The 13064-nt window shown below is 51.7% G+C and overlaps 1 protein-coding gene across 3 annotated transcripts in view; it reads left to right on the top strand.

Moving 5' to 3' along the window:
- LOC144162669 (uncharacterized) overlaps positions 1–12544 on the top strand; it is a 36616-nt gene extending 24072 nt beyond the window's left edge. For all 3 annotated transcript variants that reach the window (XM_077693294.1, XM_077693293.1, XM_077693295.1), the window contains 3 exons: positions 6273–6430; positions 6998–7444; positions 10591–12544. In XM_077693294.1, the coding sequence (XP_077549420.1) occupies positions 6273–6430; positions 6998–7444; positions 10591–11991 (2006 nt within the window). In that variant the 3' untranslated portion in view covers positions 11992–12544. The remainder of the gene's footprint in view (positions 1–6272; positions 6431–6997; positions 7445–10590) is intronic.
- Positions 12545–13064: the final 520 nt, after the last annotated feature.

Below are 13064 nucleotides of genomic sequence, written 5' to 3'. Positions count from 1 at the left end.
GCAGCAGCATGATCTGCCTTTGCTGTCTTGCTGGGTGCATTTAAAATGTTCATTGAAATGGAAAGTAATCGCTTGGCACTGGAGATAGTGCTTTGCGCCTTGCAAACAACCTGTCTGCAGTCCCTGGAAGATAATTGTTTCATTGTTATTATTTACTTACTTGATATTGTGGTAGTGTGAAATATTGGCAGTAGGTGCCTTTGTAAAAAAGAAACCAGCGGCAAGCACACGCAGGACAAGAGAAGGAGGGACACAAACACAACGCTGGACTACCAACTGATTTAACCGGGAAACTACGATACACTTATATGCAAAACCACGTGCACGCGCACACCTTGACAGCATGAAGAGACAACTTTATACATCTAGGAAGTGAAATTCTTTATCTGTTAGAACCACCGAAGGAACGCTGACACATGTCTTCTTGTTTTTTCTTATAAAAAACGCCTCAAGTAACTCACGCTCACGTCTTGATTTGCCCCTCCCCACAGTTACGGCATGGTGAAATTTTGGAAAACAATCCTGGCAGCTTTTTGTATGTAAAGCTAGATTACATTTGTATGTAAACCGCTGTTCGATAGAAACAATGCAAGCAAACACCTTGTTTTACGGAATGCCGCCATGGGGTCGCATAAACACTGCCGTTTGGTGGACACAAAGCAAGGCCTGTTATCTGATCCCTTTTGACTCTCCGCTTGAGGTTTGGCCTTCGAACGGTAATAATGCAACGCACTCGCTGGGGCCGACGGTAGATGACTCCGCATTTTGTAAACCTCCAGATGTAGTACAAGAACTGCGTTCCTGGTTCAAATTAGGTTCTAGTGCATGATAGAACACCTGAGAATAGTAGAGAGATTAGGTACTTGGCCGGGGACTTGCACAGCAGCCTGTACGGAGGCACCATAATGCATTGAAATGTTGTTACATCTCCTACAAACGGCATTTCTGGATGCTCCAAACCTGCTCCAAAAATGCGTTTCTTGCTGCTCCAAGCTTGCTACAAAAGGCACTTTTGCCTGCTCCCAGGACTGCTCTCAAACCCATGGACCCTGTTCCACCCCTGTAAACAACACCCACCGCGCACGACGTAAACTTTGTTTGGTGGTTAGTCTTGCAGGGGTTGCCTTTCCGATGGCCCCCAGTAACTTGGGAACACAGCCCAGAAAGTTTTCGTGGTGCTGAAAATACCATGGTGACACCAAATCTTTGCGCAACTTTTTTCAGTCCATGCGATGTCCTGTGGAAGTAGGGAATCACTTCCACCTTTTTTCTCGCATTCTTCTCTGGGCAGCAAGACTTTCCAGGAGGCTTGTTTAATTTCTTACTCAAAGATTCCCCAACCGCCAGCAACATATGAGAGGGAAAACCAGACGCTTTCAGGCGTTCTACTTGTTCTGCAAGGCTCACCTGCATGACGTGCGGACAACTTTTGTTCAGGGCATTCAGAAAACACAGGTTTGCAATCCCTCGCTTTACCAACTTTGAGTGTGCCGAGCTGTACGGCAAAATCGCCTTCTTAGACCTTGGGCAATACTTCCAACACACGTGCTGGTCGGGCATGAAGTTAATTTCTAAATCAAGAAACCTGATGGTTTTGTCAGAAGGAACTTCATGCGTAAAAACCAAGTTCTGGGAACAGGCAGTAAACAGGTTTAAAATCTGGTCCGCTACACAAGTGAGCTCGTCCGTATCTGTTAGCTGCAAGAAGACTAAAAAATCATCAACATATCTAAAAACCCTGACAATGCGGGAGTCTTGTATTGAGCTGTGTAGCACTGTGTCAAACTGGGCTAGAAATATGTCACACAGCACGGGCGCGACGCAGGATGGCTTCTTTGTTCAACGGCGTGGAATATGTATTGGATCCTGCGTCGCGCCCGTGCTGTGTGACATATTTCTAGCCCAGTTTGACACAGTGCTACACAGCTCAATACAAGACTCCCGCATTGTCAGGGTTTTTAGATATGTTGATGATTTTTAAGTGCGAATGCACTTTATAAGCGACCCCGAACCTTCCGCCGTCCGCATAGCAACAGCTGCGGGTGCGCGCGCTTTTCGTCTTCCTTAGCAACGGGGGGAGATGGGCGCGCGCTGCCTGGCCGCTGACATGGCACATACCCACGTGGGAGATTGGCCAGGAATAAGTGCGAATGCACTTCTTAAGCGAGCCTGAATCGTCGCGCTCGCATAGCGCCTCCTCTCCCCCCTCGCCTACTTTCCTAAAGCCCCTTTACTACTCTCCAGCTCGCAACACCCTCTCTCGGCGCGCCAGCCAGGCCACTACACTATATAAAAAAAAAAACAGCATCCGGCGCCAGGTTTCGATCTGCGGACTTTGCGGCCGCAGCGCGACGCTCTACCGACTAAGCCACGGACGCGACGTTGATATCAGTGTTAGTAACGCGCCTTATATCTTTAACGCATTCAAACTACGTCGTCAGCGGCGTGCGTTGGCGACTCAGCGGCGTTATAGCGGCTTGATAAGTGCGTGGTGTACACGTGATACTACAAACCTGCTAGTTCTGCATTCTCTCACGTGACTGCGCCTCCTCTCCCTTCACTCCGGTCGGCGCTTCGCAGCTGCGGTGCGCTGCGGTGCGGTGCGCTCCTCCTCTCGAACATACACGTTAATTCACCAAGATTTCCGCAGAGGGACAAACGAGGCGTGTTAAGCCGAACGTGATCACGAGGGGGTGTTAATGTAACTAACGGGCAAAATGCCACCACACTTCAACAAACTCCCCCTCATAGCATCACCCCGTGCTTCGCACTTCCTCATACTCCCCTTCGGGGAAATGCGGGGGAATTTTTAGTCTTCTTGCAGCTAACAGATACGGACGAGCTCACTTGTGTAGCGGACCAGATTTTAAACCTGTTTACTGCCTGTTCCCAGAACTTGGTTTTTACGCATGAAGTTCCTTCTGACAAAACCATCAGGTTTCTTGATTTAGAAATTAACTTCATGCCCGACCAGCACGTGTGTTGGAAGTATTGCCCAAGGTCTAAGAAGGCGATTTTGCCGTACAGCTCGGCACACTCAAAGTTGGTAAAGCGAGGGATTGCAAACCTGTGTTTTCTGAATGCCCTGAACAAAAGTTGTCCGCACGTCATGCAGGTGAGCCTTGCAGAACAAGTAGAACGCCTGAAAGCGTCTGGTTTTCCCTCTCATATGTTGCTGGCGGTTGGGGAATCTTTGAGTAGGAAATTAAACAAGCCTCCTGGAAAGTCTTGCTGCCCAGAGAAGAATGCGAGAAAAAAGGTGGAAGTGATTCCCTACTTCCACAGGACATCGCATGGACTGAAAAAAGTTGCGCGAAGATTTGGTGTCACCATGGTATTTTCAGCACCACGAAAACTTTCTGGGCTGTGTTCCCAAGTTACTGGGGGCCATCGGAAAGGCGACCCCTGCAAGACTAACCACCAAACAAAGTTTACGTCGTGCGCGGTGGGTGTTGTTTACTCAGTCCCACTGTCCTGTGGGAAAATTTATATTGGACAAACGGGCGGGTGCATTAAAGGGGCCCTGAAAGGCGTTTTGAGCACACTAAATTGACTAGCGCAATCGTTAGATTGGGTCGTCAACATCATCTGTGCCAAGTATTACTCTTTTACGCCCAGCGGAAAGCTCACACTTTTGTTGCAAAGTTTGTCGCTTTTTTCTCACCCTTTCCTTCGTGTTTTTGGACGCCGCCATCTTCACATGTCTACATCATCAATTCCCAGATGTTCGTCATGAGCTAGACATCCTGCTATTGGGCGGCTTTTTCACGCACTTCCGGCAAAGAGATGAGTCGTCTGCTCAGCGTCGGCTCGCCGGCTGATCTGCCAGCGGAGTGCCGGAGTGCTTGGACATTTTACGACAAACGAAACAAGTGTAAACAAATTCTTAACCGTTTGTATTGAATGCAACACGGCCATAACACGACACGAATATTCTCTTACCTGAGTACGTTCCATAAAGAAAGCGTTGAAGCCCTGTGGAACTTCTTTCGTACAATCGCAAAGAACGCCCTGAGCCGAATGCCCGGGTTTGACGCATACAGTTTATTCAACTTCCAAACAATCCAGAGATGCGTTTCGAACGAACACAATGTCACAACATGCGTTGAAAGTCTGAACCACGATTGACAGAGGATGGGTAGCCTCCTGACCGTCGTAAATTCGGCACTCACCTCGCGCGCGGTTTGCGGGGACGAACAGCAAGTCACTTAACTCTGGCGCACAAGCCGAGATGGCTTTTATCCACGCACACTGCACATACCCCATGCGAGGTTGAGAAGTACGCCTCTTGAGAAAGATAATCCAGACCATGGGAAGCACTATCCACCCGCAGAAGCACAACGTCGCATTTCATCGCGAAACAAAGGCGTACACAACACACACACCATCGCCTCCTGTAATGCCAAACGCATCTCGCACTTCCAAATGGGAGTGAGTAGTATGCCTGCAGTGCCCATATGCCGCGAGGTGGGGCCCCAAGCTGAACCGAGATCACGCAACCGTAACTGACTTCTAGAGCGGTTTATGCCTTGTTGCCAGGGCAACCGATGTTTGATATTGTCAAAGAAATGGTGCTCGTCCAGCGCTAGAAAGCTCAGATCCGCGGCGGAGCATGTTTTGCCAACGTTGCCGCTCTTCACCACGCATCGCCCCAAGCTGAACTGGCGTTTTGTGCACGGGTTCTGTATAGGTTTAAAATGTCTTTTTCACATGCCGCCGGCAGAAATTACCACCGCCACAAAATAAGACCCGGCACCAGCGGGGCCACACCTGATACGGCGCTTTTTGGATAAACAGTGCGCGGTGCATGAGGGGCATGAGGGACCGAGCGCACGGTCCTCCCCGAGCGGCTGCGAGTTCGCCGCCGATTAAACGTCACGTGCTGCCCTTCAGCAACGCACACCGCGAAAGGGCAAGGCCAGGCCGCTGCACAAATGCGGTCAGATTTTTCGTTCGCTTTTCCAGCCTTGATCGGAGTGAGGGATTCAAGGTGTCAACAAAGCTTGCCCGTAGCAGACGGCGGTATGAGCAGCGCAATAGCGGAAGTACGTCACCCCCGAGGAGCGCAGCATCATGGGAGGGAAGGCTCGCTCGGCGTCAACAGCGGAGAGTAAGTTGAAAGGAGGAGGAAACGCGGCGCGACGATAATGCGCGGTTTTTGATTTACGATTTCTCAGCTAATACTCATCGCTTCAACAAAATTCTTGCGGGAGGAGATTACTAATACATTGCTTTATTTGGTTACATGTACATCCACGCATCGGCGGAAGGTATTTCAGGACCCCTTTAATGAACGTTTGAGGCAGCACCGAGCAACTTTGAGTTCGGGCACGGGTAGCAATCTAGCTTTATATACAAAAAGCTGCCAGGATTGTGTTCCAAAATTTCACCATGCTGTAACTGTGGGGAGGGGCAAATCAAGACGTGAGCGTGAGTTACTTGAGGCGTTTTTTATAAGAAAAAACAAGAAGACATGTGTCAGCGTTCCTTCGGTGGTTCTAACAGATAAAGAATTTCACTTCCTAGATGTATAAAGTTGTCTCTTCATGCTGTCAAGGTGTGCGCGTGCGCGTGGTTTTGCATATAAGTGTATCGTAGTTTCCCGATTAAATCAGTTGGTAGTCCAGCGTTGTGTTTGTGTCCCTCCTTCTCTTGTCCTGTGTGTGCTTGCCGCTGGTTTCTTTTTTGCAACAGTATGAACCAACAAGCCCAGCATTTCACTCTCTTGTGCCTTTGTACAGCGGCAAGAACAAACCTCGTGAATCACGGGCTGCAGTCTTCAGTGCTGTGCTCGCACTAATGTGCCCGCATGCTTCCCCTGGTCTGTCGGCGATGATGAGCAATCTCTAGTGCAGCTTTGGCTAGGGTGGCCACCTGCCTGATTTTTGACCACCCCGAGAGGCTTTTTAGACAGTGGTCCGCACTCAAAACCGGCCGTCATTGGGTGGTTTTTTGGCTGTGATGCGTTTTATAAGCTGCGATAGAGCAGCTTGTACGATGCTGCGCCAAGGGAAGGAACACGGCCGCTGCTGTTGTTCTGTGTGGTTTGTTCATTGCATAATAATGCGCGCGGGCACAATTTGATAGGTAAATATTAAATACATTATGTCATATGCATTGCATACTTCTTAACGCTTGTTTGGTGGACGATGTATGTGGGGTTACTTTTCAGACATTCAATGTGCACATTGAAATCGGGTTCAATTACGGCTTCTTGGTTTTTTTACGGTGTAACACCAAGACTCAAGGCAGTGTGTTGTGGATTGTTCCAGGCCCCGGTGGCATTGCGCCCAATCCGGGCATGTCGCCCCGGGGGGTCTTCTTTGATCCAAGCCAAGACCAGCCGATGAGCCCACCTTCCCAGCAGCAGCAGCCGCAGTGCATACCTGGTCTAAACCTGGCCGGTCCCCTCTCGCCACCGCACAATCAGGTGAGCACCATTTCCACCACATCCCTTTGGGTCAATTTTACAAACTGCTTTCGTTTATCCTGTTACTCTAAAACAAAAGCCGGAAACTTTGTGCCAAAGCACTGTTTTATGCGTAAATTCAATTTTATAACTTATTTCTTTTGTTGTATACTTTTTTTTTTTTAAGTGGCATTTCAACACTTTCCTTTCCTGAGGAGAATAAACCGAATCCGCCTTTGCTTGCCAATAAGAACTTCCATTTCTGGGCCGTGCTCCCAATTTGTGTTTTCAAATAATGTGGGTATTTTATTATCAGTGTTTATTATCAGAGCTCGGGTGTACGTGAAACCTTCGGAATCGTAAAATGGGATTCAGCACAAAAGGGCGTTTGTCTTTGAATAGTTCTTACGGGAGTGTTGGCAGAGGCCCGGCTAGGGAGGCCCAGCACAGCCTCCATTTGTTAGAGGGAGTGCTCGTAATGGTAATTAGCCGTTTGATTCACCTGAAGAGGTTCAGTAACTCAAGCACTGGAACTTCCGCCACCATGAGGTTGACCTTTCAGCCCGCGACCTTGCTTGTTGCCTCCAGGCGGCTGCTCCAGCTGCGGCACAAATACCGTCGACGGATGCGAGTTCCGACCAGCCGCACAGGTCCCCATCCCACCGGTCGCCGCCGCAACCCACGCATCACGACGACCAAGACGGCGGTAGCAGCGACGACTCGCACTCTGCGCTGCTCAACGAGAAGAAGGTGCTTCCGCCCAACCTGCCGCGTCGGCAACGCGAGCTCTTCATGCGGATTCAGCAGCAGCAGCGGACGGCCGAGACGACTGCAGCCGCGGAGGCGGCGGACGCTGCTCCCAACAGCGGTGCGAGTCCGGCAGCGGCGGCTGTGGACCAGGCGGAGGGCCCAGCTGCAGCCAAGCCTGAGCCGGCCAAGATTGCCAGCTTGCTGGTCGGTAACGACGAAAGCAGCAGCGACGACGACGAGGACTACGACCCACTCACGGCGGTGCTGAAGAAACTGCAGCAGGCAGTGAGTGCTTTTTTTCAAACTTTGGTGGGGGAAGGGATTAGTTGTAGTGGTGCGTTTTGACAAGTCACTACTGAATGTAGTTAGATTACGATCTGGTTTCGGTGAATTAGTCCGTCGAGAGCAGGTGCGAAAAAGTGTAACGGTCAAAAGTGCGGCAGTCGATTAGTGCGGAAGGTTGGGCAAGTTGGTGCTGGGATAATTGGGAACGTGCTCAACCCACAGAGTTCCTTTACGGTGCTCGCTAACTGTCGACAAATGTAATACAGTCGAACCTCGATGTAACGAAGCAGTAATTTCCAGAAAGAACTTCATTTTATTGAGGAGTTCGTTGCATCGAGGTCTTTTGATGACAAAACTGATGTCATCATGGAAATATTTATTTTCTAAGTTATTTTACCAGTTGGCGAACGTAGTATATATTAAAGTTATGTGGAAAGTTTCAGGTGAACACTGTGAGCCGTGACTATGCGACTGTATTTATATATATGAAATATACGAATATGAATATTTCCTTTGGCGATATGAAAACGAATCCCAGCGGCAGTCCAATAATGCGTCAAGCAACCTTGGGACTGGTCACATGCTCAAAATGGTGGATATTTGTGCGTCGTGTTGCGCTGTAGTGCGCTCGGTCGGTAACTTTTGTTTATAAGCTGACTGCTGCTGGTGCAGTCGTAACCTGCGCTGAACGTTTTTCACCCGTTGTTTTGAGATATATATATGTATATATAAATGTTTATTTGCTGAAAAGACTAGCCAGGACTTGATCCTTGCCGGTCCGAGGTGGTAGGTCTCCTCAGTCCAGGAAACCTCTGGCGGTGGCTGCCGTCTTCGCCCGGTTCACCAGATTCTTCTGGTTCTCTGGATCCTCGTAGACGAGCAGTGCCTCCCACTTTTCAGCGATGTCGTGGTCACCGGTGGTGTGGGCGCTTGCAATATCTTGTGGTGCGGCAGTCAGGGTTGTTGAGGATGCTCAACTATCCACGGGTGGGTCTGGACGGCGGTCTTCGCAAGGGCACTCCAGGATCATGTGTGCCAAGGTGTCGGGTATGTCGCAGTAAGGGCAGAGATATGACCCGTTGTTTTAAAATGAAAAGGTTAACAGCGTCTCAGTGCAGTGTTTGTTACCTTGCAAAACCTGCCGGTTGTAACGCAATACCTAAGAAGGACTGGAAGCACTGGGGAGGCCGCCCGTGCATTGTGTCTGCGCTTGCAGTGGACCAATCGCAGTGAGTTGGACACGAATAGTTTCAAGCATTGCTTACAAACGATAGAGCTTTATTTTCCAAGCTTTGCACAAGGCAACCCACTTATGGTGCGATCATGAAGTCCGTTATTTTTGCCTGACGTTTTCTCACGAGTGTCGGCGTGATGTGGCGCTCGTAGCTGGGTCGTGCTCGTGCACGCAGCCCTTCTGTTGTCGTAGGCTCCTTCCTCGGTGTCTTGGTTGGTGTCGGCACCGTCCCTCACAGCGGATTTTTCTCGGTTGCAACAGCGCATTCATTGCTAGAGAGGAACTCTCCGAGGCTCCAGCACAGCGCCGCCTTGGCGCAGCTGCTGCCGCACCTTGGCAATGTCCGACTGTAGTTCTCTAACACCCACTTCGACGTCGCATTCCGCGTCCGCAGAGTCGCCCACAGCTCCAGCTACAATGCCAGCCTTTTTAAAGCAGTTCACAATGATCTTCTTGTTTGTTCACTGCCGCAACGCCAGCAACATTTCTGTAGCCATAAACACGTCAATCTTCGTTCTCGTCTGTGCTGCGCTCTGGATAATGGCTTCCGGTATGAACACTTTGATCTAGCGGCTGGATCGGAGGCGCGCAGTGCGCTGGAAAAATTTCTACCTCAACGTAAAAGAGCTGCGTGTCAACACAACGAGCCGAGTAGTTATTCAAGAGGAGGCGGATTTTCCGGTTCTGTTTTCCCATTTCGTGATCCAGCTCCTTGAGCCAGTGGCTGAAAATTGTCTGTGTCATCCGGGCCTTCGAGTTACGTACTTCACAGGCATGGTCTTGCCTTTGGAGAACCGCGGCCTTCCACTCATGCCTATCGCTTCCGTTTGTCACTGCCATCCGGGTTGGCACACAACAACACGCTCAACCGCTGCTTGGACTGCTGTGTTCCGCCATGGCAGCGTTCGTTTTTCAAGGCCGGGGTCCTCTTGGGCAGAAGACAGTGAAACAGCCGTCTCGTCAGCGTTGTATATGTGCGTGCGGTCATGCCATGCAAGAATGCCTGGAATGCGGTCCCGAAGCCAGTCCAACTGCGTTTGCTTCTGTGAATTCCCCGCCGACTACTTTGGCAGCAATGCTGTGACATGTTGCAGTTAAAATCGTGGCACCTTCGCATACAAGCCAGGGCTTTTTGTTGGAGCACAGTGCCACTCAGGGGCATGTTTTTTGCCCCAATTTCCATTGACTACGTTAAAAAGGGCTTTTTTCTACGTCGACATACGTAGCCGCTTTCACCTTCTTCTTTTTCCTACTCGGGCCGCTATCGTAGACAGCACAAATTATGTTGTCTTTTGCTTTCAAAATGGTTGACAGCATAAAAGCGGGACGTCGTACCTCTCAGCAACTTTCTTATTTTTCTCGCCTTCGGCGACCTCTTGGATCGTCTTGGCTTTCAGTTCCAGCGAAAGCACTTTTCTTTTGTGCGAAGCACCACCTATTTTTGCACAAAGGCACTCGGCGCAAACGCCACGGTAATTGACCATACCCTTGGCATGCTCGTGTGCACAGCTCGAACGAAGAGAAACAAAATGGATGCTAGGTCAAGGTAAAACATCACCACGAACGTCAAAACTTTGCACCTTGTATTTGAACGTCCGTACACGGACGGGATTCTTTTCCTGCGTGTGCTTTCTCTACAGCGCAATTTTTTTATAAACAATATTTTTAAAAGATTTAGAATCTACCAAAATTTGATTTTTGTGCTGGCAGAAACTTCGTTGTATCGAAACTGTGGCTAAAAGCTGCTTCGTTACATCGAGGGTAAAAACACGTGCACCTTAATGGTAACAAAAAACTGAAAAGTAAATAGTTTGTTGCATCGAGGTTTGACTGTATTAATGAAACTATGAGGTGTATTGCCTCTGACTGCTGTAGTCATGTCCGCGCTCTTTCTTTCTCTTTTCCCTTCCAGCCGGTGGACAGCCGAAATTCATCCTCGGCAAGTGTTGCAGCAAGCGGCGCTTCCACGGTGGCCGCGCCTTCCCCAGCCCAGCCCTCCCCCCTCGCAGTGCCTAGCATGGCAGGCTTGGACATTGCCCGAATGCTGAACAACCTCCGACAAGTGCCCAGCGAGCCACAGACCAACTTTTGGAAGCAGCTGTTTTCCGGAGTGAGTGCGGCCACAGCAGCAGTGGCCGCCACGTCGGCCGCGGAGACCATGCCCGCACCGTGTCCTCCTCCGCCGGCTGTGAGCAGAGACCCGAGGCGGGCAAGAGCCGAAGCCCAGCTCGCCAAACAGACCGAGCAGCCGCCAACGTCGCGCGACCCGAGACTCCGAGACAAACCCCCGCCCGCGCCCAAAGTCCTTGAAACAGCCTTTGTCGAATCCAAGGACGGTGACGTGCCCTACAAGCTTACGTTGATCCTCCGTGCACTTCCAAATTACGACGACGTAGTGCGCGGCGGCGCCATCCCCGAGTCGAAACTCAAGAGCGACCCGCGCCTTGCCAAATACGTGGGCCAAAAGCTGCCGGAACCTGTGGCAGCGGCCCCTGCCATTCTGGCTACACCACCTGCGGAAGCGGCATTGAAGCTGGCCGCCGCGCTGCCTTTGCCTGCCGTGTCGGCTCTGCTCAAGCCGCCCACCGTTGTCAACAGGAGAGACCCACGAATGGCCCGCCACCTCGAGCAGGCACCACAACAGCAGCCGCCGCCAACGGAAAGCAAGCCTCTCATTGCTGAATTGCCAAAGTTGACTCCGCCGCCGCTTCCAGCCGAAGTCGTTGCCAAAGCCGATCCAAGGAAAGCCGCTGCCCTCGCCGCCAACGGAGGCACCGGGACTCAGCGCGTCGATCCCCGTCTCGCGAGACGGTTAGAACAGCAGAAGGCGGCAGCGGCCAGTCCGAACCCCAGTGAGCCTCCACCCCCGCCTCCTCCTCCCCCTCCCCCGAGACTGGCAGAGGAGACCGCCACGAAAGCAGATGAGGAACAAGCCAAGCCGAAGCCAACAGCCAAGCGAGATCCGAGGCAGCGGGGCCGGGGGCAGCCGGGGAAACCCCGGGGGAACGCCGACGGGCGCAAGAACCGCATGGACTACGCGTCGCCCCTGAGCACGTACGAAAGCGAGGGGGACAGGCCGAGCGGCTACAGCAGCTACCAGCGGCGGCCGCAGCCACGGCCGCCCGTCCTCCCCGCTGACGCCATGCCGCCGCCGCCCCCACCTCCCCCGAAGCCTGCACCGCAGCCCCTGCTGCCGGCCGCCGCGGCGCCCTCCCTCATCTCGGACGACCTCCTGTTCCAAGCAGACCAGGCCATGAAGTCGCTCAAGGACGTCTTCAAGACAAAGGACCCGACGGCATCACCTTTCTGCTGATGAAAGCGGCTCCCCGTGTAAATAACGCGTCTGGGGAGACCTTTGTGCTGTGCTGTACATAACCTTGTAGAACGCTCAGCCTTGACAGGCTTCTGGTGCATTGGCGTGCCAAACAGCACTTCCAGGAGCAGAACCAGTGTGTCAAGCGGGCCTGCGGCCGGTGTGTATGTACATAGGCGAAGCAGTGGTGCATGCTGTTCTTAAAAGAAAGGGCAAAAGCTTACAGTCTGCAACGCCAACAATGCCAAGCAGAACTGCCCGTGCCTCCCTTCCCGCCCCCCATTTTATGTGCAACCGTGTAATTATCCGTCTCCGTGCACTCTCTTGCCAGGCTTGTATAGAAAGGTCAACACGGTCACTGTTGACCGGGAGCTGCAGTGTGTCGAAAAGGACTTCCAACGGTGGCTGTGCAGCGAAGGAGTGAAAAGTTTTGGCTTCGTCTTAATCAGGAGGTCTTAAGTTTTGGTGCCACATGTCGCTGTACATATATTCGCGTTGAACCGGTGGGATGGAAATAAACAACTTGAGCATCATTGCTACAAGGCCAGCGCAGTTTGATGCCTCCTTTTCTCTTGTCCGATGCACAACTCTGCTCAAAAGCAGCCAGATCGCTGTTTGGCTTCGTTGCTCCTGTGCCACTGGAGCCCAAAATGCATCACGGTCATCGTCATAACTTTTAGATGCGACGCTGAGAGCATCTCTTGCTCTCGGCTCTGTCCCTCCTGCGTCGCAGCGTCTGTTGTCCGCGCTGCTGCGCCTCTCCTCCCCTCTCCGCGATAGCGCACACTCTTGCGCGCTGTGCGCATGTGCAACGCCCTCTCTCTCCGTGGTCTCCTCTCCTTCGGTGCTGTGCATATAACCGGTGTGCCGCGCTTCGGCGGCCTTTCGGTCGACGGTCGCTCTCTGCTTGCGCTTGTACTCTGGAACCCCCTCAGCGTCGCATCACACCAGGGGTGGGCGTAATTTTTGCTTTTTGTACACCACCATCTGTGCTGGACAGCAACCATCGCAGAACCTGTTAGAAGAGCACCCTTTGTGCGTCGTGAAGGCAAGAAAACATCTTTGAAAATCCC

This window comes from Haemaphysalis longicornis, unplaced genomic scaffold (assembly GCF_048455015.1).
Source record: "Haemaphysalis longicornis isolate Haplotype H1 unplaced genomic scaffold, Haemaphysalis longicornis Haplotype H1 scaffold_12, whole genome shotgun sequence".
In the NCBI taxonomy this organism is placed as follows: domain Eukaryota; kingdom Metazoa; phylum Arthropoda; class Arachnida; order Ixodida; family Ixodidae; genus Haemaphysalis; species Haemaphysalis longicornis.
The sequence above is the reverse complement of the archived record's forward strand: the minus strand, read 5'-3'. Positions and strand labels throughout refer to the sequence as shown.